The sequence below is a fragment of the Quercus robur genome, chromosome 2, assembly GCF_932294415.1.
Source record: "Quercus robur chromosome 2, dhQueRobu3.1, whole genome shotgun sequence".
NCBI lineage: Eukaryota > Viridiplantae > Streptophyta > Magnoliopsida > Fagales > Fagaceae > Quercus > Quercus robur.
Window position 1 is genome coordinate 79,829,528 of NC_065535.1, and position 26,314 is coordinate 79,855,841.

Below are 26,314 nucleotides of genomic sequence, written 5' to 3' on the forward strand. Positions count from 1 at the left end.
TTCCGAAACTTAAGATGGCTCGGTCAGGGCATGGTTGGCAAAGACTCAAGATACCTCTCACCCCCCTTAAGCCAAAATCCGAAGCAGGTGCTCGTCGCATCAAGCTTTTGGTGTGACTGAGCTGGGGTTACCCATTATCAGTACCAGCCGCTCTCTTATGAGCATAGCTAATATGGCACCAGCGTGTTAGGAGTCAGGGCTGGGGCAGGGACTAAGTATCCCTGCTTCCTCCTCTCTTCCTTCACTGGTGCCTTCTTTTGCTTCCCCTTCTTCTTCTTTCCCATCACCAGATCCATCCTGGTGCTTTTACTTCTTCCTCTTCTTCTCCTCTTCCATCAAAGGGGGTCCTCCTCTCAATATGGTTGCTACTGGAGCAGAGTTTAGAAAGACTTCTTGTTGTTGTTTTTTTTTTTTTAATTCTTGCTTTTGTAATTTATTTCCTGTATAGGCTTGTTTAAGCCCTTCATTGTATGCTGTACTACTTCTTTATATTAATAAAAGTCAACATTGCTTTATTTTGTGTATTCTATCTTTTCTGTAATTGTTATGTTGTGAATGGACGTACTACCATATGACTTCTTTTTATATTTTTATATTCTGAACAATGCTTAGGGCCGAAATCCCTGTTAATAAGAAGACCTTACTCTGCGCTTATTGAAAATATCCGGCACAATAATGTCGACTTGAACAAATGATATTTAGAGTAGAAACCCTTATCGAGAGAAAGATGTTATTCTGTATTTATCGAACTATTCGGCTCATTAATGCCTACCTGAAAAAACAATACTTAGGGCCGAAACCCTTGCTAACAAAAAGATATTATTATGAACTTATTAGAGCTATCTGGCACAATAATGCCAACCTGAAAAAACGATACTTGGGGTCGAAACCCTTGCTCAGAAAAAGATATTATTATGAACTTATTAGAGCTGTCCGACACAATAATGCCGACCTGAAAAAGTGGTACATACCCCAAACTAGCCGAGATGACATCTGAATACTCATTACGGTGTAGGAGGTAATCATCTAAGGATGGGTGACTTAAAAATGGACCGTCCATGCAGGCCACCAAGCGCTAGAGTGTTTCGCCGCCTTCTTGATGACTTTCATAGCCTTAGTCCTTTCTTGGTATCCAGTTCGAGGACCGAGGTACAATCATGCCGAACTCAAACGCTCGTTTGCATCAGTTCCCTTAAAGCTGAGGATCTGAGGACAGGTCGGAATCTTCATTATGTCTAGGACTTAATCCGACTTTTAGTAAATAATCTTCCCGTAGGTCTGAGTAACCTAGAATTCCTCTTAAGTAGTTGATTTCCCTATACGTTTGAGTCCGAGGACCATGCAATACCTTGGTTCTGTCCAAAACTTAGATTTTTTAAGTAGTTGGTTTCCTCATAGGTTTGAGTCCGAGGACCATGCAATACCTTGGTTCTGTCCAAAACTTAACTTTTTTAAGTAGTTGGTTTCCCTATAAGTTTGAGTCTGAGGACCATGCAATACTTTGGTTCTGTTCAAAACTTAGATTTTTTAAGTAGTTAGTTTTCCCATAGATTTGAGTCCGAGAACCATGCAATACCTTGTTTCTGTCCAAAACTTAGATTTTTTAAGTAGTTGGTTTTCCCATAGGTTTGAGTCCGAGGACCATGCAATACCTTGGTTCTGTCCAAAACTTAGATTTTTTAAGTAGTTGGTTTCTCCATAGGTTTGAGTCCGAGGACCATGCAATACCTTGGTTCTATCCAAAACTTAGCTTTTTTAAATAGTTGGTTTCCCCATAGGTTTGAGTCCGAGGACCATGCAATACCTTGGTTCTGTCCAAAACTTAGATTTTTTAAGTAGTTGGTTTCCCCACAGGTTTGAGTCCGAGGACCTTGCAATACCTTGTTTCTGTCTAAAACTTAGATTTTTTAAGTAGTTGGTTTTCCTATAGGTTTGAGTCCGAGGACCATGCAATACCTTGGTTCTGTCCAAAACTTAGCTTTTTTAAGTAGTTGGTTTCCCCATAAGTTTGAGTCTGAGGACCATGCAATACCTTGGTTCTGTCCAAAACTTAGCTTTTTGAAGTAGTTGGTTTCCCCATAGGTTTGAGTTCGAGGACCATGCAATACCTTGGTTCTGTCCAAAACTTAGCTCTTCTAAGTAGTTGGTTTCCCCATAGGTTTGAGTCTGAGGACCATGCAATACCTTGGTTCTGTCCAAAACTTAGATTTTTTAAGTAGTTGGTTTCCCCATAGGTTTGAGTCCGAGAACCATGCAATACCTTGGTTCTGTCCAAAACTTAGATTTTTTAAGTAGTTGGTTTCCCCATAGGTTTGAGTCCGAGGACCATGCAATACCTTGGTTCTGTCCAAAACTTAGCTTTTTTAAGTAGTTGGTTTCCCCATAGGTTTGAGTCCGAGGACCATGCAATACCTTGGTTCGGTCCAAAACTTAGATTTTTTAAGTAGTTGGTTTCCCCATAGGTTTGAGTCCGAGGACCATGCAATACCTTGGTTCTGTCCAAAACTTAGATTTTTTAAGTAGTTGGTTTCCTCATAGGTTTGAGTCCGAGGACCATGCAATACCTTGGTTCTGTCCAAAACTTAGATTTTTTAAGTAGTTGGTTTCCCCATAGGTTTAAGTCCGAGGACCATGCATACCTTGGTTCTGTCCAAAATTTAGCTTTTTTAAGTAGTTGGTTTCCCCATAGGTTTGAGTCCGAGGACCATGCAATACCTTGGTTCTGTCCAAAACTTAGCTTTTCTAAGTAGTTGGTTTCCCCATAGGTTTGAGTCCGAGGACCATGCAATACCTTGGTTCTGTCCAAAATTTAGATTTTTTAAGTAGTTGGTTTCCCTATAGGTTTGAGTCCGAGAACCATGCAATACCTTGGTTCTGTCCAAAACTTAGATTTTTTAAGTAGTTGGGAGAATTAACCCCTCGGATATGGCGTGGGACATTGGTTTTGGGGGATTAGCTCCTCGGCCAAGCCCCTAGAACCATCCGCGCTACTGACGCTTCGAAGCGTCAGTAGCGCGGATGGTTCTAGAGGCTTGTGTGTTGGCACGGGCGGTGGGTTGAGAAAGTCCCCCCCATCATTTCCAACAGCCGGTTGTAGTGTCTTAGCATAAAGTTCCACTAGGGGCTACGTTTGTAGGGACTCAATCCTTGACGACCCTAAGATGATATTGGGCTCGTACATAAAAAGGGCCTAAACAATATCATTTGTAGAGCGTGGGTTTGAAAGGCTAGGCTATGATCACCGGACGGTGGTTTGGGATGGCTCCTATCAGTATATTTCGTCTGAGGAGTCTCAGGAGCTTAGTGCTCTTGTTCTCCTCCTTTTTTCTTAGACACCATGGTTTGGGAGACTAGTTGTCCCCCCTTCTCTTATACTGCCTCTCTTAACCTTTTATACTGGCATTTACCCTCTCGCCAGCATCCACGTGTAAGCTCAATTTTCTAGGGTTTAAGACTTGTCCTGTCAGCCCATACCTAGAGTGGTTGGGGGGTGGTTGCAAAAGCTGAAGAGTATGGTCCTGTCAGGTGCAGAATGCTTTATTGCAGCACTGGCAGCCTTTTATTTGGGTTGTTTCTGCACTGTGCTCACTCTTCCTTTTAGGGGCATTATGGGATGCCGAGCACAAGTTCGTTCTCGGCCATTTCCATAGGTCGTCTTGGACTTCCATGGTACGTCCTCGGCATTATCTATCCTTAGCACAGGCCTTGGGCCTTAACATGAAATGGGCCGGGGTCGTAAATTCTCTGACCCCACAGCCATTATTACACATACTTGGATTCAAAGATAATCAAACTTTGCAAGTTTTGAAGGCTGAAATGGTCATTCAAGACTGTAATTTTTGAGTTTGATTGAACCTTGTATCATGTCCTAGTAAGCCTTCTGTAACTTAACAAAGAACATATTAATGAAATATGTCTCAGTAATTCAAGGATTCCTTTAATATTATTTTGCACCTCTTTGTTGATCTTGTTTTTTTTTTCGAATTTACCTTGTTTGTTTTGTCTCTCCATACGAATATCCTTGCTTGTCATTTTATATGTATTGTAGGAAGCATCCCCTGTGCATCACTTGACTCTTAAACGGCTTGTTAGCTGTAGTGAGTCAAGGTCTGGTTCACCAAATCTCTTATTAGGCCCAGGATCCTTGGGCCTGAGTGTCACAAAAAAAAGGCACTCTCACAGCGCCAATTGTGCGCGCCTGAAATGAGATTGTTGGGCTCGAACTCACTTGGGCTCACAATTTATTTATAGAGTGGGCTTCAGGATTTCCTACTTTGGGTCGTTTTCAACACAGAGACTCAAAGTAATGTTCCTCCTCCCTTCCTTAATGACTGTTTTTTCTCTCCTTTTTTCTGAACCCTTTCATCTTCCCCAACTTCTTCTATTTATAGTTTAGGTTAGTGGGGAGGTCATGATTACTGCCATCGCTAGTGCAATTGAAGGTCCAATATTATCTGTTTTAAGTGGGTGTTTAGGTGAGAGTGGGATGTAACAATTATGGCCTTGGAACTTAGTTCCAGCTCAGACGAATTTGCTCGGTAATGATGTTCCCCGAGCATCCCATGATTTGCCCGGACAGGGTTTATCTGATTGTTCGGGAAGTTTTATACCGAGCACAGTTCAGGATCCGAGGCCCAAAACTCATTCTTTATGAAGGCAGTTTCAAGAAGGGCTTAGGACGATGGGGCCGTACCATTGGGCCTGAGCCCAGGGCCCATATGGGTCTTGGGATCTTAGTGCTGTACAGATACAATAAAATTATATCAATCGGATATTCTGGCAAAAAAAAGGAATAAAGAAGAAGCTTAGGGAGAACAAGTAATCAGCAAATTTATGCTATATTAAGAGCATTTCTAGCAGCTTCTCTATATTTTTATACTGTTTGGACAATAAACAGTGACATTTACCTTTTACCTACATACTTTTTCAAATACATATTCTAACAGGTTCTCTATCATTTCTCTATCTCATTTAAATTTATTTTTTCATTCATTTTTTAACACACGTATCCCCTACCCCCATCCCCACTCCTCTCTTTGCTAATTTTTTATTCTTTTGCTAATGAATAGTAGCACATTAGGTTTGGAGAGTAACAGTTCATTAGCAAAAAACTTTTTAAGTCCTAAAGAAGCTATTGGAGGACTATTTTATGGTTAGAATCTCTAAAATAAAGATGATTTTGTTTTTGCCGATGCTATTAGAGATGCTCTATGGTGGTTAGGGGGGGGGGGGGGGGGTGGAATCCCAAATTGAAAACATGCTTATCAAAAACTAGCATATTTGAAGGATGCCTCTATAGAATGGGGATAAACTCCAACATGGCAAAGACAAAAAATGAATTATATAAACATGGACCTTATTATATATGCATATAGCCACACCAAAAGACATTAAGGTTGCAGGGGGTGGAATCCCAAATTGAAAACATGCTTATCAAAAACTAGCATATTTGAAGGATGCCTCTATAGAATGGGGATAAACTCCAACATGGCAAAGACAAAAAATGAATTATATAAACATGGACCTTATTATATATGCATATAGCCACACCAAAAGACATTAAGGTTGCATTTGACATTGGTTGAAATAGACAGTTTTTTTACTATTTAATTTATTTTTCCTACTATTTATGAGTCTCATTTCACTTTTTGGTACTATTATGAGTCACATTGTACTATTTCAGCTAGCTTTTAGCTTTATCTACAGTATTTACAGCAAAAAGTTTTTAATTTCAACTAAATAAGCTGTTCTCAAATGAACTCTAAATCAAAGCAGGTGATGTGCAATATTTATGAGGAGCATACTAAATGCCACATCATTTGAATTGTATAATTAAGAATCACAAAATGATTCGTGAAGAAGTTTCCCATATCATTGAAGAAAACATAATCTACAACAAAGATTGTAGTGATAAAACGTATAGAGAAGTGTGAGCACCAAGTCCCAAGATACAAGTGAAGTGAGACACGAATAAGGAAAAGCTATAAACAAGATAACAAGAGAAGAATCCTCAGAAGCCCACAAAATTTGCTCCACCTTTAACACCACTTTTACAATCAAAGAGAAGCATAAGCCATGGGCTAAGTAGCTATTTTTCCCCAATCAAATCATTCAAACTGAAACCAATTAAAGAAATAAAGATTGAAATATTAACAAAAGAAGCCCCCTCTTCCACCTTCAACAACCATCAGAGCAAAATTGAGCCCGCATCATGACAACTTGACTCACTTCAGCATCAACAAAGTATAGAATTATGTGCTTCATGGGGCATCCATATTATAAACATGTTAGTGGATATAGCAAGCAATATCTATTCTATGCTTCTCCTTTTTTTCAAAAGAAAAACAAGTAGAGAGAGAAAGGAAATTTCACCATTAAACAAATATTCTAATCTTGAATCCAATAAAGTTTCAAATGAAAGCCGCAAAAAATAAAGGGCATTCTCATAAAACTAATACTGCATGAGGATACAAATCAAGATGTCCTTCGTCAAATTCAATTTGACAAGTACGAGAGCTCCTTCGAAAATTCATTAATTTCTTGTGAATACGATGCTTCGCCTTTGAACCTAGATTACTTTCAATAGTGATTTTCATTGTCTTTAATACTTTTGCTTCCTTCAAGACATATCTAACAAGTTCCATCTCAATCCCATGCCCTGAAAAGCCTTTATAGTAAAAGGTTGTAAGGTGTGATGACAGACATTCAGGAACATAAAATTCCTCCTTCAAGTGGTAGTGACGTTTGAAATCAGAACGGTAAGATTGATCCTCGAGTGTCAATTTAAAGGCAAGTATTTGTAGCTTTGGAGCCTGACAAAGCATGAGTAGTACTACATCCCATGCAAACCAATCAGGATGAAGTTCACCATAAAACATCAAGGAAGACAAATTATGAAACATGGGAATACCATCCTCATAAGGATTGCAGAAGATCTGCACAGCAACATAACAATCACAAGTTTTCACAAAGTCACAACAATATTACCAAGTATCTAGCAATTTAATTAATGATAGAGGTTTAGAACATGTTAAATTGTAACGTGCCATTACCTCTGCGTCTTCTATACTCAATTTCAAGGATTGAACGTTAAGGAGTGGTCTTGAGAAGTCCAAAACCCTCTTTGCATAATCTACAGAATTTAAATCATCATCTTCAAGTTCAATGACTGCTTCAACTAGGTTGGGGAGGTTTTCCAACACAACATCCTCACCCAAACCACCTACGAAACGAAACCACTCAAGAGCCGGGGTGTTTATCTGGAGTTTGTAAAGCCAACAGTCATCAGCAGACCATTGTACATACAATGTTTTCAGCGTGGGTATCAGTACAATGACATTGACCTTGCCTGCACACTCGCCCAAACCACTAAAATTGCTAGTAGACACTATGAGGCTCAAATCTTGGAGGACAGGGCAGGCGGCAAGGAGTGTGGAGATAGAGTTATGCTTTGCATATTGAACACCTCCAATTACAAGAATCCTTAGACTTGGGAAAGTTGAAGCAGAAGCAGAAGCAGGAGGATTGAGAAGAATCGCACCTGTCAATATGAGGGAGACTAATGTTGAACAAAAGAAGAGAGTGGTAGGCATCTCCAAAGGTGGATTAGGACCAGTAGATATGTAGAGATCGAGCTCTTGCAGGCCGCCACGTAGAAGGGTATCTTGGACCCATGTATCGACAAGAAATGAGTCACAATTGGAAGTCCAATGAAGGCGCAACTTGCTTAAGGGAATGGCATTGCGAAGAGCCCAGATGTTGGACACTGCATCCAGGAAGCTGAAATTTGAGTTGGTCCTCGTTGGGCCTGGGTAATCTGTGTCTAATCGAGTAAAAAGCAAGCGCTGGTCCAAGTCGAGAACTGGGACGAGTTTCCAAAGAGACCTCCACCTGCTCGATAAAATGCTTGTGGCGACTGAGGCTCGGGTTGGGAGAAAGGAGAAGATATGGATGAGGAGACAGTCCGGTAGACTGCTAATTATGTCTTTGTAGTCATCAGTAGAAGAAGAGAGGGATGAACTCCCACCGCAACCGCAAGGTCTCGCTCTCAGAACATCTCTCCTTTCTGCCCTCTCTGCTCTCTCTCTTCTCTGCCTCTCTGATTTCCTCTCCTCTTCTTTTTCTTCCTCCATGGACTCCCTCCTCTGACCCTTCATGGTAGTAGCTCGAATCAGCTTCCGATTCACTGTGCCTGTGAGTGAGAATGAGAATGAGAAGGGTTTGTTTAAATTTTGGGGGTTTTGGCAGCTAAAGGGATAATCCTGGATTCTGAAATGAGACAGATGAACATTTATTATTAGGCAAATGAAATGGCATATAAGAAACGACGTCGTTAGTGCGTATTATATAATAATATTATCTGTTATTTTCAAACTATTATAATATTGTTTTTTTTTTAAAAAAAATTATGTAATTTTTATTTTAATTATTTTATATTAAACTCAATTGAATTTATAAAAGTTTCTTGATTAGTTATTGATTAGTTATTTATAGAAGTTTCTTTTGACTGCATTTTAAGTTTCTTTGGAGTTGTGCTTGAACCAAGAATCAATAGTTTTTAATTTAACTATTTTGAAAAGAAAAAGAAAGGATAAACTACAATTTAAACCTATCTTTTATTTTAAGGAGATAGCAAATTAAACTTTATAGTTTTTAAAGTAATAAATTCAACCATGAAAGTTTCAAAAAACAACAAATTATACCTTATAGTTGTAAAAATTGGATACATCTTTTAACATCCACCTCTGAATAACACTAGAACATTCTTCATGCCATACATAAGGATCACTATTATGCTGAGCGTGTCTGACCAGACAATGAGCAACTTGATTGCTCTCTCACCTGACGTGACTAATTGAGTAGGATCTCAAAGTTTGGAGCAAGTATCTCAGCATCATGGATCAATGAACAATGGCGTAAATACACTTTTAGTCCTTACATTTTGACCTTTTTCCATTTTAATCCCTACATTTTATTTTTTCCACTTTTAGTCCCTAAAACCAATTTACGCTTTCCGTTTTAGTCCTTGAAGCACTATTCCGTCACCAAACTAACGGAAAAACTGGACGTGGCTGACGTGAGCATTAAAATATTATTAAAAAAATTATTTAACATTTTTTAAATGCCAAAATTATAAATAATTAATTAATTACTCAATTTTAATTAAAATTAAAAAAAAAAACAAAATTATTTTCTTTCCAACAAAAAAATTTACTTTCTTTTAATTAAAAAGAATGCTCAAACGCATCTTCAACAACCCTCCACCACTACCCATCTTCAGACCCATTCTTCTGGATCTTTGCCTAGAATAAAAACACATGTTCTACAAGCTTGCATTGTGCCTAATGACTCAGCCCTTTCGCACTTCAGGTTCTCCCTCGACCAACGAAGAGCAGAGCAAGGGGCAGATCTTCAAGGTTTTAATAATGGATTCCATGGATTCTTGATCCAGAGAAAACGATGGGAGATATTTGAGTTTTTGGATTTGATGATGGGTGGCAACGGTAAAGGGAGAGCCGGTGATGGGTGGGTTTGTTCTCTCTTTTCTCTGTCTCGAACCATCTCTCTCAGATCGGCATGGAGGGTGTGGGTTTGTGGGGATCGGCGTGATGGAGGGTGTTTGTTTGTGGAGATCAGCATCTGTGGTGGAGATCGGCATTTGTGGTCGAGGTTGAGGTGTGGGTCACGATGGTTGCTGGGCTGTGGAATCGATGAATTGGTGGTTGGGTTATGGAAATCGGTGACTGGGTTGTGGGAATCGGTGTTTGGGTTGTGGGATTCGGTGAGTGGATTGTGTGGGTTTCGATTTTGGTGGGTTTGGGTTTGCTCAGATCGGCGTGGGTTTCGGGTTTGCTCAGATCGGCGTGGGTTTGCTCAGATCGGCGTGGATTTTGGGTTTGGGTTGTGGGATCTGGTGAGTGGGTTGTGTGGGTTTCGGTTTTGGTGGGTTTGGGTTTGTGGGTATGGATTTGGCAGTGGTGGCGGTGGTGGTGTTGTTGGATTTTAGGTGGTGGTGGCTGCTGTGTTGTGGGTTTGATGTTGTTGCTGGGTTTGATGTTGTTGCTGAAGATTGATTATAGGGAAGAACACAAAGAACATGAACATGTTCTTCATGTTCTTCCCAAAAAAAAGAGAAACAAAATTAATTGAAAATCTTTTTTTTCTTTTTAAATTTTATTATTATTTTATTCATCCATCAGTGTTCCCGTTAGATTAGTGCCGGAATAGTGCTTCAAGGACTAAAACGGAAAGCGTAAATTGGTTTTAGGGACTAAAAGTGGAAAAAATAAAATGTAGGGACTAAAATGGAAAAAAGGTCAAAATGTAGGGACTAAAAGTGCATTTACGCCATGAACAATTGCTCCAACAAGTTTTTACAATCACCCTTCATTTTATGTGCAAACCGAAGGGCCTATAATGCTGCAATAAGTTCAACTTCCTCTAGATCACGTAGGCTTACCCCGCAACAACACAAGGCCTTTTTCAACAGAGCACCAAACCAAATCCTGACCATTGGGGTATCTATAAACAGAGCTCCTTCAGAATTGATTTTGTAGATTACCTGTTGCTATGTACTCCATTGTGCTATCCGGGAGAATCTAACCACCTTTGACCGTTCGTGAACTCTTTTGAACTCCTGCAGCAGTGCCTTTGCATTTGAAAATTGGACTCTCGGAGCATCTTCAAACTTAAAACACATTCCTAGAACAACAGATTGACCAAGCCACCATTAGAAATAGCTCAAACTCCTGCCCACTGCCATAGTCCAAGCATTAGATCGTTGAAAAGAGAAAAGTTAATGGGGACTTCTCTAACATACTGAAGCAACTGTGGAAAATTGTTCTAAACCTCCTTGCATCATTCATAGCTTGGATCATTCTCTAACCACAAAGTGCGTAGAACCCTTTCCAAATTCTCATTGCATCATTCATAGTTTGGATCGACCTGAACACGTCTTCTTGCTAAAATTCTTTCCAGCAATCTCTCCTCCCGAAATCCGTTACATTGTTAGGAATTTTTGTTCAGCAAAAACAATTCTAGAAACTTTGTCATCATTGATTATCTGAGTTTTCTCCTTCACTTTGGCTCTTCCATGAATGAATTAAACCCAATAGGCACTCCTTACTGTAAACCTACCAGTTTTAGTGCTTGCTCAAATGAGTTTATGCTCTGTTCTTGTAGTACTCAAGCGATTTTCCTTAATGGTTTGCAAGTCAACCAGCCACAAAAATCTTCCAACTGGCTTCATGGTTCCATTCATGGTGGAGGGTATCAATAAGGTTCCTACTCCTTATTACAAGATAAGTGCGTGCAAGTAGTAAGCTCTTTGCACCTATGATTACTATTGACTAGCTATTGTTTGAAAACAAAGTATAAAGATTTATATACACAGCTAGAGTTTTTTCTTCTTTAAAAAAAAATCAAATACATAAAAGTCAAGCAGCTTATGAGAAGCATAGCAAATGAAAATTTATAACCTATATTCACATTCGTCATCTTAGCAAGGATACAATAAAATTTTATCAATCGGATATTCTGGCAGAAAAAAGGAATAAAGAAGAAGCTTAGGGAGAACCAGTAATCAGCAAATTTATGCTATATTAAGGGGGGAAAATCCCAAATTGAAAACATGCTTATCAAAAACTAGCATATTTGAAGGACGCCTCTGTAGCATAGGGATAAACTCCAACATGGCAAAGACAAAAAATGAATCACATAAACATGGACCTTATTATATATGCATATAGCCACACCAAAAGATATTAAGGTTGCACTAGAACTGTTGTGATTCATTAGTTCACTCGTGTCTAGAGACTTGGTCCCTAATCTCATCTTAGCAAGAATACAAAAAGATTTTATCGATCAAATATTTGGGGAGGAAAGAAGAAGAAGAAGAAGCTCCAGGAGAACAAGAAATCAGCAAGCACATTCTATATCACGAGAAAAAAATAATAAAATGAAAACATGCTAACTAAAAACTAGCAAAATTGAAGGAGATGGTAGATACAAATTAAATCTTAAAGCATTTTGCCCCTAAAGCATAGGAATCAACTCCAAAATAGCAAAGACAGAAAATGAGATGCACAAACATGGACCTAATTACATATGCATATGGCCTCACCACAAGATATTAAATCAAAGCAGGTGACATGCAATATTCAAGAGGAATGAAGTAATTGCCACATCATTTGAATCGTATAATTGAGAATGTTGAATGATTCGTAAAGAAGTTCCCCGTATCATTTGAAGAAACATAATCTTCAACAAAGATTGTAGGTATAAAATGTATAGAGAAGCCAGAGCACCAAGTCTCCATTCATAAGTGAACTAAGACATGAATAAGGTAAAAACTGTAAAAAAGATAACAATAGAAGCCATCAGTAAAAGCATTCCACCTTTGAAAGCTAATTTTTCCCACCAAATCACTCAAACTGAAACCATTTAAGGAAATAAAGATTGAAATATTAACAAAAGAATCCCCCTTTTTACCACCTTCAACAACCCTCAGAGCAAAATTGATTCTGCACCATGACAATACAAGCAAGAAATTTCGTTATGGTGGATTAGCTTTTGTAACTCTGCCAGTTTTTCATTACTTAAAACCCAGTCTTCTGAACAAGTACATTCAGTTACAATTTTACTTAATTCTGGATTGCAAAGCTGATCCGCCTTCTTGGTGTCACCCCATAGGCTTTATTTTGAAATTTCTCAGGCCACAACTGCCATAATTGTAAAGTAAAGATGAATGACATGAGCAAATTTTATAATTCTGTAGACACCAACTGAATAGCCACACCTTTTTTATTTTTTTGTGCAGAATCATTAAACTTTATTTCATTGTGATCAAAGAAAGTGGAAAAAAAATACTATAAGCTATCAACATATTTACCTTAAAAAATGCACTAAATAGCAATACCATTTAATATGTGATCATTGACCACCCACTACACAGAGATTAGCCATACAATCCCTCTTTAGGAATTCTGGTATTGGTTCTAGCTAAACTATTTTTGTTTTCTAAGTGCCTTTCTTTTTAGATTTATCTTTTTCATCAGCAGGTTCAAGATAATTCTTCCGAATTTTCAAGTTCATCACTAGCAAGAACAAGGCTTTTCATTGGTTTAACAAGTAAATCTGCAAAGGCATTAGGCAAAACAATATTTTCTAATACTCTCATACCATCATTTTCTAAAAATCTGCTGTACCATAATCCAATACATCACTAAGCTGGAAAATATGAAATGATTCATGAAGGTCTCCATACCACTCAAAGAAACATAATCTGCAACAAAGATTGGAGTGATAGAATTTATAGAGAAGCCAGGGACCAAGTCTCTAGACACAAGTGAACTAATGCAAGAATGGGGTAAAAACTGTAAACAAGATAACAATAGAAGTCATTAGTAGAAGCATCTTCAAAAGCCCACAAAATTTGCTCCACCTTTGACACCACTTTTACAAACAAAGAGAAGCATATGCGATGGGCTTAGGAAGCTAATTTTTCCCACCAAATCGCTCAAGCAGAAACCAACTAAAGAAATAAAGATTGATATCTTAACAAAACAAGCTCCCTCTACCACCTTTAACAACCCTCAGAGCAAAATTGAGTCTGCACCATGACGGCTGCTCTCACTTCTATAAGCTGCATGGGGCCTCCATGTAATGAAACATGTTTGTAACTTTGTGGATATAGCAAGCACAATATATTCTATGCTTTTTTTTTTTTTTCCTTTTTGAAAGAAAAATACAAGTACAGAGAATTTAAACATTAAACAAATATTCTAATCTTGAATCCACTGAAGTTTCAAATGAAAGATGCAAAGAGTAATGGGCATTCCCACAAAGCTATTGCTTCTCACAAATTAAGAAAGAGAACTTAAAAATCGAATTGTCCTTAGTTAAATTCAATTTCACAAGTAGGATACCTCCTTTGAAGCTTTCTTAATTTCTTGCAAGCATGAAGCTTTATCTCTGAGTCTAGACGACTTTCAAAAGTGATATTCATTGTCTTTAATATATAAGCTTCCTTCAAGACTTGTCAAACAAGTTCCATCTCAACCTCATGCCCTGAAAATCCTTTATAATAACAGGTTGTAAGATGTGATGACAGACATTCAGGAACATAATGCGTCTTCTCCAAGTGATGGTCAGGTGGGCAACCATTGTGGCCACCTAGGAATGTCAATTCAAAGCCAAGTGTTTGTAGCTTTGGAGCCTGACAAAGCAAGAGATGTACTGCAGGCCACATATAATAGGAAGGCCAGATATTACCCTCAAATGTCAAGGAAGTCAAATTATCAAACATGGGAAGACCATCCATAGGACCATAGCAGAGGATCTGCACGACCACGTAACAATCACAGTTCCACAAAAGTCACAACCCACTCAGAACAATATTATTAAGTAGTATTGAGCCATTTAATTAATGATAAGAGAGTTAGAGCATGAAAAACGTAACATGTCCTTACCTTGGCGGTTTCTAGGTTGAATTTCATGGATACAACGTTATAGAGTGAATCCATGAAGTCCCATATCTTATTTGTATAATCTACAGTATTTGAATCATTATCTTCAAGTTCAATGATTGTTTCAACTAGGTTGGGGAGGTTTTCCAACACAACATACTCACCCAGACCACCAAAAAAATGAAACCTCTCAAGAGCCGGGGTGTTTATCTGCAGTTTGTAAAGCCAACAGTCATCAGCAGGCCATTGTATATACAATGTTTTCAGTGTAGGTACTAGTACAATGACATTGACCTTGCCTGCACTCTTCCCAAACCACGAAAATTGTAACTATCCACTGAGAGGCTAAAATCTTGGAGGACAGGGCAGGTGGCGAGGAGTGTGGAGATAGAGTCATGCTTTGCATGTCTAACATTTCCAAGTGTAAGAGTCCGGAGACTTGGGAAAGTTGAAGCAGAAGCAGAAGCAGGAGGAGGATTGAGAAGAATGGCACCTGTCAATTTGAGGGAGACTAATGAAGAACTAAAGAAGAGAGTGGTAGGCATCTCCAGAGGTGGATTAGGACCATTTAATATGTAGAGATTGAGCTCTTGCAGACAGCCATGCAGGAGGGTATGTTGGACCCATGTGCTGACAAGGAATGTGTCACAATTGGAGGTCCAATGAAGGAGCAACTTGCGTAAGGGTAAGGGCAAGGGAATGGCATTGCGAAGAGCCCAGATGTTGGATACTGCATCCAGGAAGCTGAAATTTGAGTTGGTCCTCGTTGGGCCTGGGTAATCTGTGTCTGATCGAGTAAAAAGCAAGCGCTGGTCCAAGTCGAGAACTGGGATGAGTTTCCAAAGAGACCTCCACCTGTTCGATAAAATGCTTGTGGCGACTGAGGCTCGGGTTGGGAGAAAGGAGAGGATATGGGTGAGGAGACAGTCCGGTAGACTGCTAATTATGTCTTTGTAGTAATCAGCAGAAGAAGAAGAGAGGGAATTGGATGAACTCCCACCGCAACCGCAAGGCCTCGCTCTAACATTTATCAGAAGAAGATCTCTCCTTTCAGCTCTCACGTCTCTCCTTTCTGCCCTCTCTGCTCTCTCTATTCTCTGCTTCTCTGATCTCCTCTCCTCTTCTTCTTCTTCTTCCTCCATGGACTCTCTCGTCTGACCCTTCATGCTAGTAGCTCCAATCAGCTTCCGATTCAGTGTGTCTGTGAGTGAGAATGAGAAGGGTTTGTTTCAATTTTGGGGATTTTGGCAGCTAAAGGGTTAATCTTATTCTGAAATGAGGCAGACGAACATTTATTAGGGGAATGAAATTGCATACAAGAAACGACGTCGTTAGTGCATATTATATAATATTATCTGTTATTTTCAAACTATAATATTGTTTTTAAAAAAATTATGTAATTTTTTATATATTTAAACTCAATTGAATTTATAAAAGTTTCTTTATTAGTTATCTTTTTTTTTTATTTTTTATTACTGAATAAATACTTTATTGATACAAAGAAACAAAAGCTATATAATCTAGGGAGGGCCTGTGACCATCTCTATCTAAAGCCTTAAACTAACATTGGCAACAAGTTATAGATGGGAACTGGCCCACTCCAATTCAAAAGAGCAACTCATAGGGTTAGTCAAAACTTGACTATTTAAGAAATTCCTCAACAAAGGAATGGATAGCTCTCGTTCTCTCATGCTCTTAGCGGAAGAGCAAGACGAACTCTCACGTAGCAACAAAAAAGTGAAAAAAGTTGGACATGTAGGATTCAAAGAAGGGCTGGATATACCCTCCTCGTCAACGGGGCAAAGCAATGGTTATTGGAATCAGACCGGGACCTTTAAGGATAGACTGGTGGGTGAGGTTCTTGGTGCCTACACCTAGGCTTTCAGTTTTGAGGACTTCATGGAGGCTGACATTGAATCAGATGATGAGGTGGAAAATCTCCGAGAAGGGCTGGTCGCAGTGAAATTTTCTAAGGACCTAAAACAGGAGATTCGCACCCCGTGGACACGAGCTCTCATTGTGAAGGTCTATGGTAGGTCTGTGGGTTTTAATTTATCCAAAACAAGCTCCTTGCTATGTGGAAACCTGCTGGAAGATTAGACTGTGTAGGTTTAGGACATGGGTTCTTCCTTACTCGGCTATCACTCAAGGAGGACTGCGAAAACATTCTCAGGAAGGGACCATGGTTCATTGGAGAGCATTTTCTATCCATCCGACCGTGGGAGCCAGATTTCCATCCGGCAACGGCCAATGTCTCATTAGTGGCGGTCTGGATTAGACTGAATGCGTTGCCCATTGAGTATTACAATGTGAAAGCCTTGCATCAGATTGGCAAGTCGATTGGTAATGTTCTCCGAGTAGACATGCATACAGCCACTAAAACCAGAGGAAAGTTCGCCAGACTTTGTGTGCAGATCGACGTCAATAAACCCCTGATCACGGCCATTCTGATAGGAAAGTTCGAACAACCCGTGTGCTATGAAGGTATTTCAAAACTTTGCTTTGAGTGTGGCAGAGTGGGGCACTACAAAGACTGCTACCCGCACATTATCCGGCAAGACCCACTCGTTGAAAGAGCGGAGACGACAACGGAAGGGAGCGTGCCTTCCTCCTCATGCGAAATGCATGCATCTGACACGGCTAATAAAAGACAAAGCAGCAAGGAGAGTGTGAGTGGGAGTGCGAATGAGGAGGCATCAGCAAGTACGTACGGGCCTTGGATCGTGGTGTCGCAAGCGTAATGGGACAAGGAATCAGGTGAATGGTGGGACCTCCATGGCGCAGATGCATGGCCAACCAGCGTGGTCCAGAGACGTATGGGAGTGTGATTTCTAATAGCAAGGGATATGCTCAACCCAGCCAAAGCAATGGGCCTGGGAAGGAAATCAAGCGTAAGCTTTCGCCCATTAGAGAAGTGAATAGGCCATTGTTAGCTAACTCCTTGCAACGGCTAGTGAAGACACCAAGCAACTGGGCTCTAAAGGAAGATGAAGGACGGTCTAATAATGTTGGAGTGGATAAGGTTGTAGGCCGGGCTGGGCTTGGAAAAGAGAAAAAAGGAGTTAAGCCCAGCCAAAGTGATTCGGTCAAAGGCAAGAAAAAGCTTGCACATGCTAGGGCTCTCCAAGTTTATTCCCCTGGCGCCGCTGGAGTTGAAAGAGGAAATTCTGCTTCTTCTTCGATCCACATCACTCAAAATCGTTTTGCCCAAAAACACGATGGTGACCAAATATCAGGGGTGCCACCGGGTTTTCAGTTCACCGCAGCTTACTGCCCAGAAACGGACCGGAAGGTGGAAGGGAATGATCAACAAGAATTTAGGAAGGAGTCGGAGCTGTATATCGCTGACAAAGATTCTGCTCCGAGTGACGGTTGTGCCGGCAACGAAGGTGGAGCAACGCTTACTATCGCTGAGCCTAACTTTCTTTGTTCTACACAAGAAGAGTTGAATGGAGTGTCGACCCGAACTGATCAAGCTCCGTGGCCTGGCGCTATGCAAGAGGAGCTGAGCGGAACTAGTATCCGAGTTGTTCAATCTTCATGTGCACTTGAAGAAGGTGAAGATGGGGATGCGGATATGGTTCTTGAAAGAGGAGGCGAAGCTGATTCCAACCGCTGATGTATGCCTTTCCTCAATCCTTTTTGTATTTATAATGAATTCTATCATTTGGAATTGTAGAGGTGCGGGTAAGCCCTCCTTTCAAAAATATATGGGTGAGTTGGTTCGGAGTTATAATCCAACAATTCTAGTAATTATGGAGACTCGTGTTGGGGGTGATAGGGCAAAAGGAATCATTGACAGATTGCCTTTTGATGGATCAACTCATACGGACTCTATTGGGTTTGCGGGTGGTATTTGGATGTTGTGGGATTCAGAGAGGGTGGATGTCTCACCGCTAGCTAGTACTGAATAGGAAATACATGCTTCAGTTAAGGTACGTAATACTAACTCTAGCTGGCTTTTTACCGCTGTGTATGCTAGTCCTAGGACTGCTGAAAGACTTATTTTATGGAATAACCTCATAAAAACTGCTGAGTTACATAATATGCCGTGGATTTTGGCGGGTGATTTTAATGAGCCACTGTCGGCGGAAGATAAATTCGGAGGTAGAGTAGTGAGTGTCAATAGATCCCTGTTTTTCAAAGAGTGTCTAGATAAATGTGATATGATTGATATCGGTTTCTCGGGGCCCCGATTCACTTGGTCTAATAGAAGAGAAGTCCAAGCTTTAATCCAAGAAAGAATAGATAGGGTTTTTGTTAATCCCAGCTGGTGTTTATTATATCCGGAAGCTCAGGTGGTTCATCTTACTAGATGCCATTCCGACCATTGCCCTATACTATTGGAGATGCAACCGAGAATTAATTTGGGGAGAAAGCGGCCTTTTAGATTTCAAACCTGTTGGCTGTCTGAACCATCTTTTCCATCTATTGTGTCTCGAGCGTGGAGTGATTCTTCCGCTCTTGGAGATGCAGTTAGCAGATTCACTCAGGCAGCAATTAGGTGGAATGCTTCCCATTTTGGTAATATCTTTACCAGGAAAAAGAACATAATGGCTAGGATTAATGGGATTCAACAGGCCTTGTCTGTGAGACCTTTTGCATTCCTTGTCAATCTGGAAAATGAGCTTCTCAAAGATCTAGATAAAGTGTTGAGTCAAGAAGAAGAATTGTGGGCTTTAAAATCCCGAGTTAATTGGATGATACAAGGTGACCGTAACACTACCTTCTATCATGTTTCCACCCTTGTTAGAAGAAAAAGGAATCAGATTTTAGCTATCAAGGACTCTATGGGGGAATGGGTTCTTGAGGAGAGTGATGTAAAGGCGGTTGTTAGAAGCGGGTTCAATGGTATTTATACTTCTTCTTTTGTCTCAGCCTCTCGGGCTGCTCCTGTTATATCCCAGTGGCAAGTTAGCTTATCTAATGAAGAAAGGGAGAGTATTGGTGGGGCTGCTTCTGTGGAAGAGATAAAATCAGCCTTGTGGTCTTTAAAAGCCTTCAAAGCCCCTGGGCCGGATGGATTGCATGCAGGATTCTTTCACAGATTTTGGTTGATTGTTGGTGATTCAGTGATTGATGTTGTGAAGAAGGTTTTTGCGGAGAGGGCTGTCCCGGAATACTTAAATAGAACTCTCATTGCCTTGATTCCGAAGATTCAAAGTCCTGAAACTTTGAATAACTATAGGCCAATTAGTCTATGCAACACGGTGTATAAGATTATTACTAAGATTATTGTTGCTAGACTTAGACCTTACTTGGACAAGCTTATCTCTCCTCTTCAAACAACTTTTGTCCCGGGAAGGAAAGGCATTGATAATGTGATTATAGTGCAGGAAATCATTCATACTCTCAGTAGAAAGAAAGGGAATGTGGGGTACATGGCTATTAAGATCGATCTTGAAAAGGCGTATGATAAACTTGAGTGGAGCTTCATAAGGGACATGCTCATTAGGGCAAATATTCCAGCTGACCTAATTGACATTATTATGAGTTGCATATCCACGGTATCGACTTCTATTTTGTTTAATGGGGAAGCTCTGGATCCGATCTATCCTACGAGAGGCATAAGGCAGGGAGATCCCCTATCTCCGTACTTATTCATTCTATGTATGGAGTTCCTTGGGCATCTCATTGAAGAGAAATGTGCTGCTAAGATTTGGCAGCCCGTAAAGGCCTCGTGTGGTGGGCCAGCTTTCTCTCATTTATTTTTTGCAGACGATTTAGTGCTTTTTGCCAAAGCTGATCACATTAATTGCTCGGCTGTGAGGGACGTCATTGATGAGTTTTGTAGTGCTTCGAGTCAATCAATGAGTGCCGCTAAGTCTAGAGTCTATTTCTCGCCTAATGTGGATAGGGATTCTAGGGAGTCTTTTTGTGATATTCTTGGTTTTGCCTCAACTCCTGCTCTTGGCAAGTATCTTGGAATTCCTATTAAGCACCCCGGATCTTCCCCTCAAGATTTTAACTTCATTCTTGATAGGGTTAAAAATAAGTTAGCGGGTTGGAAAGCTAACTTGCTATCTTTGGCTGGGAGGGCAGTCCTTATTCAAGCTTCTTTGGCGGCTATCCCTGCATATGTCATACAATGTACACACATTCCGAACAAAATATTAGAGGGAGTTGATAGGGTGAATAGAAATTTTCTTTGGGGGTCTTCTGAGTCATCAAAGAAAATTCATTGGGTGGGTGGCATAAGGTTACGAAACCAAAGGAGAAGGGGGGTCTTGGCTTGCAATCTGCTAAGGGCAGAAACACTGCTTTGCTAGCCAAGCTTAACTGGAGGCTGCATGTTGAAAAAGAAGCATTATGGGCCCAAGTTCTAAGGAAAAAGTACTGCAACCAGAGGAGGACCAGCTCTGCTAATGCAGATAGACTGCCTTGTTCGCAAATTTGGAAAGCTGTTAAGATAGGGAGGGGTACTTTCAATGAGGGTAGCATGTGGACGATTGGAAGGGATAGCAATCTCAGCTTTTGGTGGGACAATTGGACGGGTAAGGGACCCCTCCACTGTATGATACAAGGTCCTCTAATCCAAGGAGCTAATCAATGGAAGGTATGTGATTTACTTTCAGATTTTAGTTGGGATTGGGGGCGGATTCCTTTTGATCTCCCTGTCAAGGTAAAGGCCATAATCCAAGCCACTCCCATTCCTATCACGAGTAGAGGTCAAGATAGGCTTGCTTGGTCAGGTAACCCAAGGGGCACTTTTGATCTTCGGAGTGCCTATTCAATTGCCATGGCTGATGTAGATACTCCTCTGTTCAGTTCTGGGTGGATTTGGAAGCTTGAAACGCTGCCTAAGATCAAAACTTTCCTTTGGATGTGCCAACATAATAGCATAGGTGTTAGGAGTTGCCTTGCTAAGAGAGGGGTGACAATTGAAGACTTATGTCCAATCTACCAAAGGGTTCCAGAATCAATTATTTATGCCACTAGAGATTGTGAGTGGGTTAAGGGAATCTGGATGTAGCTTGGTGTGAGTGCTTCTAACCGGGATTTTTGGATGAGTAATCTTCAAGATTGGATTAACCTTAATGGGAGAACCAATTGCAGCCGTGCCCAAGAGAAACCCCCTTGGAAAATTACTTTTTCTTTTGCTATGTGGTGCTTATGGAAAAACCGGAACATGGTTGTCTTTCATGGGAAAAGGGTGAACCAAAATCTGCCTAAGGAGATAATGGACCAAGTATTAGAGTTTATCTACTGTGTGCAGTCCCCCAAGAGTCCAAATCACAAAATCAGTAGAAATCTTCGCTGGGAAAGGCCTCCAACGGGCTGGAAGAAGCTTAATACAGATGGATCTTGCTTGGGAGGGTCGGATAGAGCTGGATGTGGTGGCCTAGTAAGGGATGAACATGGAGAATGGGTTGTGGGCTTTACAAGACACATTGGCTCTACGAGTAGCTTCATAACTGAATTATGGGGGCTGAGAGAGGGTCTTTTACTATGCTGTAATTTAAACATTGAATCCCTTATGGTTGAATTGGATGCTCAAGTTGTGGTGGATGTATTGAAGAACAATGCCTATGAAAATAATGTTGTTTCTCCCATTTTGGATGATTGTAGACTCTTGGCAGCTCGGTTTCATCAGATTCAGTTTAATCATTGTTATCGTCAAGTTAACCGTTGTGCGGATTTGCTTGCTAAAATGGGTGCTGCTCAGGAGCTTGATTTTATTTCCTTTGTAAGTCCTCCTGTGGACATTTGCAATGCCTTTGAGGATGACTTGAATGGTGTTTATTGTAATAGGATGTGTTCTGTTTCTGCTGTAAGTGTTTAGTTTTGTTTAATACAACGTCTATTTACCAAAAAAAAAAAGATGAGCGGTAACATTGCTGTCTTTATATATAAAAGAAAATTATACATTATCAAAATATTTATCTAGAAACAAAATATCCTCTAGAACTGCTTTAATTCTCCAGTGAGAGGCAATTGCTTTGTTCCTCAATGGCTCAATGACATTCAGTGCATCTCCTTCAAGGATAATTCTTTTGAATCCTTTGTCAGCTGCCTTTTTGATAGCTAACCAAGCTGCTTTGGCTTCTCCTAATAAAGGCTCTGACTGCTCCAACTGCTATGTCCATGCTCCAATTAGCTTTCCCCTTTGGTCTCTTGCCACCACTGCCACTGAAGCTTTATCTTCCCTAAGTGCAGCATCAAAATTCAGTTTTATCCAATTTAAAGGTGGGGGAGTCCAGGATGAGTTTTTTGGAGATTAGTTATCTTTCATTGATATTTGTTGTTTTATTATATATATGTATCTTCCATTGATATTTAATGTACTACGTACTACTTAGTACTTACCAATTCAAAGGAATATATTCATTTCGTAAATTAAAACTATTGTTTTTGCTTACACAAATTGTGAAAGCTGTTTCTGTACTATAATCAATGAGAAAAACTTAAATGGCAATTGGACACTCTAAAGTAGAAGAAAAAACATGCTCTACCAAATTGTTTAAGGCAGCAATTTCTGGATTTCTTTTTGCAAAGAATGGAAACACTATTCGCTTTCCAAAAAAAAGAAAGGAAACACTATTCAGTTACTCTATCATCTACGGCTGTTCTGTGTGAATTTTTCCCTTTTATTTTGTTATAATACAATGGATATCAGCACAAATGTTGGGCCTTAAAAACCTAAGGGAGGTAGTAGGCCCAAGGGAACCAGAAAACTTCAAGGAAGACAAATTATGAAACATAAGAACATCATTATAATTTGAAGCACTACTGAGGATCTACACAAAAACATAACAATTACAAGTTTTAGAAAGTCAAAACTCACTCACAACAATATTATTTAGCAATATTTAACCCGTGCGATGCACGGAATAGTTAACAAATGTTAAATAAATAAACATATATTCATTCTTTTCAATGCTACTATTAGTTAAAACCAAATGATAATCAAATCAATACTTGATAAAAGGAGGTAAAGAGATAATTTGAAATAAATACAAAGTTAGGTATTCAAAAATAAATTATAGTAAATAATAGCAAAAAGAAATACAATCAAAATTAAAGAATTAAAATAATACAAAAACCAACTGGACAAAGAGAGAGAGAGGACCTGTTAAACAAAATCAAATATCTATGGGTTGAAACTTTACTTGAGAATGCATAATCCAATCTATTACAAACCTATTGTGATTGAAATTTCAACAAATTTTTTTGTCTAATATGAATCACTTAAACAACCCAATTTCAAGGGCAAAGCTTGATCTAAAAATCGACTGAGAACATACAATTTAAAAGAAATCAATACTTATATTAATTAACCTAAAATTAGGGTACCATTAAATATCGTCAATAATTACTTATTGGGAATGCAGCAATTGCTGCATAATGGGTTATATGTCAACAACAAAAAAATGTGACCAAATGTCATGTGCAATGAATGTGATCAGGTGGATCCAATCTATTCCAAACCTATTGTGACTGAAATTTCAATTAAAAATTTTGTCAAATGTGAATCACATAAACAACCAAATTTCAAGGGCAAAGCTTGGTCCAAAAATTGGTTGAGTACATACAATTCAAAAGAAATCAACACTTATATTAATTGACCTAAAATTAGGGTACTATTAAATAACATCAATAATTATTTATTGGGAATGCAGCAATTATTGCATAATGGGTTATGTGTCAACAAAAAGAAAGCAACACATGTCCAGGGATCATGTGCAATGTACATAATCAGGTGGATCCTTAGATATTTGTCACTTTCGTTTGTTATCAGATAACCCATTATATGGCAATTGCTGCATACAAGTATGTAGCAGAACCTTTCCCTTATTTATTTTTTATTCTAAAAAAGTTAGTTATTTATTTTTCAAGATACAAACCTAAATTATGAAATTAGAGATAGAAATTTAAACAATGCAAAAGTTGCAATATAGTTTTTTTTTTTTTTTTTCTCATAAAGATGCAAATATGCAATACAGTCATACAATAGCATGCACTTAAGGGGGAAGAGAAAGAAATAGAGCTACCAAAATTACTTAATCAAACTTTCTCCAAGAAGGAGACTTCTCTAAATAAACCAAAAAAGGGGAAAAAGAAACTTACCGTAAGACTCACCTACAATAAACTGAAGACTCATTTATGAAAAACAATAAAGGAATGCCAAAGTTGTTGATTGTGTGTGGGGTTATAATTTAGGCAGGTGCGGCTCTACATGTATCTCAAGGTGGTCCTAATTTGCCAAAAAAATGTATATATATATATATACATGCAAAAAAATATGTATATACTAAACTAACCTATTTTGACCACCCTAATAAAAATATTGACCACCTTGATTTGAGAATTGCAAGAATTTTTATTCAATAAAAATAAGAATAATACTACATTCACAACATTTTTACAATAATTTCATAACAAATCATATGTGATAAGTGGAAATCGGTTACTATTTTTAATTTGGGTCCAATATTAACATCACTTTTTAAACTACAAATAACAAATTATTATATAAAATTTGTTTCTAAATGTATGTAGCATTACTCCAAAAATAATTCGGGCCCCTCAAGAAAAATATTGTAATCATGAGTTCTCCTTGATAGTGACAGCAGTTATGCTTTTTTTGGCTTTGCAGTGGCAATAATTTTTCTTTCCTTAGCAACTCAGCTCACAGTTGTAACAGACATCATCCGTTTTTCTTTCTATTCTCTATTATCATTTCAATTCTCTTACTTCATTACTCTGACCTCAGCATTCTCAATTCTCACTTTATCTCTTATAAATCTTTTTTTTCTTTGTTAGTAGAAAAAAATGGTAACACTTCATGTATTTTCGTGTTTTGTTTTTTGTGATATTGATATATTCAAGTTATTTTTTTAATTAAATTTTGTATAATTTAAGTTTCTTAATGACCACTCTAAAAATAATTCCTGGAGCCACCACTAAATTTAGGAGAAGTTTTACTATTTTAAAATTTTGAATTTGATCTAAGAAAAGATGGATGTAGAAGTAGAGAAGCAAAACCATGCTTAACAGAAAACAAAAACTGACAACAACAATAAATTTATTGATTATATTGAAAACAACCACACTCTCTGCTAGGATTCAATTGGCAGTGGGACTGAATAATTGGCATCATCATCATTCCTGCAACCCAAACTTTAGAAATAAGAGTTAGAGAAAATCCTAGAGAGAGAATTTCATGAGAAGCAAATCAATCAAACAGGAGAGAAAATGATAGAGGGGAGTCTTTTGTAGCGTGAGAGTAGTAATCTTTTGTAGCTGAACAGTTTCAAATTCTAACAGAGTTTATAAAAAAAATTTTAAAAAAAAATTAATGATGTGAAAAATTGTGGAGCTAGTAAAGCTAACGTGGCAATATATTATGAAGTCAACAGAAAGTCAGACGCTTCAGTTTTATAATATGTATAAATGATGGAGAATTAGAGAAAGATAAATAAATAATAAATAAATAACATAACATAACATAACGTGTTGGTACCTTTGCGGTTCCCAATGCTCAATTCCATGGATATAACATTACAAAGTTGTCTCATGAAGTCCCATACCATATTTGCATATTCTTCAGTAGTAAAAGAAAGATGACAATTCTCAACTTTAAGGAACAATTTAACCAAGTAGGGGATGTTTTCCAACACAACATCCTTGTCACCGAAAAACCTTCGAAATGAAAGTAATCAGAGAGCCGGGGTGTTTATTTGGGGTTGGTATGTGGAATACTTAGCATCGCAAATTAAATGTAATGTTTTTAGCGTAGGTATATGTACAATGATAGTGAACTTGCCTTTAATATTAAAGAAGGCTCCATAACATAGTAAGAGGGTGAAATCTTGGAGGAGCGGGCAGGCGGTGAGGAGTGTGGAAAG

General features: G+C 38.8%; 2 protein-coding genes and 1 long non-coding RNA gene across 7 annotated transcripts; 1 reads left to right on the forward strand and 2 right to left on the reverse strand.

Annotated features, from left to right (window-relative positions):
• Window positions 1-6,353: 6,353 nt before the first annotated feature.
• On the reverse strand, window positions 6,354-15,741 carry LOC126715216 (F-box/LRR-repeat protein At4g14103-like). 5 transcript variants are annotated; one of them, XM_050415725.1, is made up of 4 exons: window positions 15,315-15,741; window positions 7,822-7,884; window positions 7,053-7,593; window positions 6,354-6,935 (listed from the first exon to the last, which is right to left on the reverse strand). In XM_050415725.1, the coding sequence occupies exons 1-4, from the start codon at window positions 15,629-15,631 to the stop codon at window positions 6,444-6,446; spliced, it is 1,413 nt and encodes a 470-aa protein (XP_050271682.1). In that variant the 5' UTR covers window positions 15,632-15,741; the 3' UTR covers window positions 6,354-6,443. The 5 variants fall into 5 exon arrangements, with proteins under 5 accessions (XP_050271682.1, XP_050271680.1, XP_050271678.1 ...); XM_050415723.1 differs by lacking the exon at window positions 15,315-15,741 and adding an exon at window positions 8,703-8,909 and having other exon boundaries at window positions 7,822-8,268; XM_050415721.1 differs by having other exon boundaries at window positions 7,053-7,884.
• LOC126715220 (uncharacterized) lies at window positions 10,278-14,648 on the reverse strand. Its single transcript, XR_007651826.1, has 2 exons — window positions 14,469-14,648; window positions 10,278-14,338 (listed from the first exon to the last, which is right to left on the reverse strand). It is a non-coding gene; the product is annotated as an uncharacterized LOC126715220 (long non-coding RNA).
• A 623-nt stretch (window positions 15,742-16,364) lies between the features above and the next one.
• LOC126703943 (uncharacterized) lies at window positions 16,365-17,206 on the forward strand. The gene is made up of 2 exons (XM_050402997.1): window positions 16,365-16,497; window positions 16,575-17,206. Exons 1-2 carry the CDS (start codon window positions 16,365-16,367, stop codon window positions 17,204-17,206), a joined length of 765 nt encoding a protein of 254 aa, XP_050258954.1.
• The last annotated feature ends 9,108 nt before the right edge of the window (window positions 17,207-26,314 follow it).

Excerpts from the sequence above, each read along its gene's own strand:
- LOC126703943 (XM_050402997.1), top strand. The coding sequence starts at position 16,365 with ATGGAGGCTGACATTGAATCAGATGATGAGGTGGAAAATCTCCGAGAA. Across the intron at positions 16,498-16,574 it reads TCTCATTGTGAAGGTCTATG|GTTTAGGACATGGGTTCTTC; the intron begins GTAGGTCTGTGG and ends TAGACTGTGTAG.
- LOC126715216 (XM_050415720.1), bottom strand. The coding sequence starts at position 8,728 with ATGTATCCAATTTTTACAACTATAAG. Across the intron at positions 8,269-8,702 it reads CCAATTTTTACAACTATAAG|AATCCAGGATTATCCCTTTA; the intron begins GTATAATTTGTT and ends GTCTCATTTCAG. Across the intron at positions 6,936-7,052 it reads TGAGTATAGAAGACGCAGAG|ATCTTCTGCAATCCTTATGA; the intron begins GTAATGGCACGT and ends GTTGCTGTGCAG.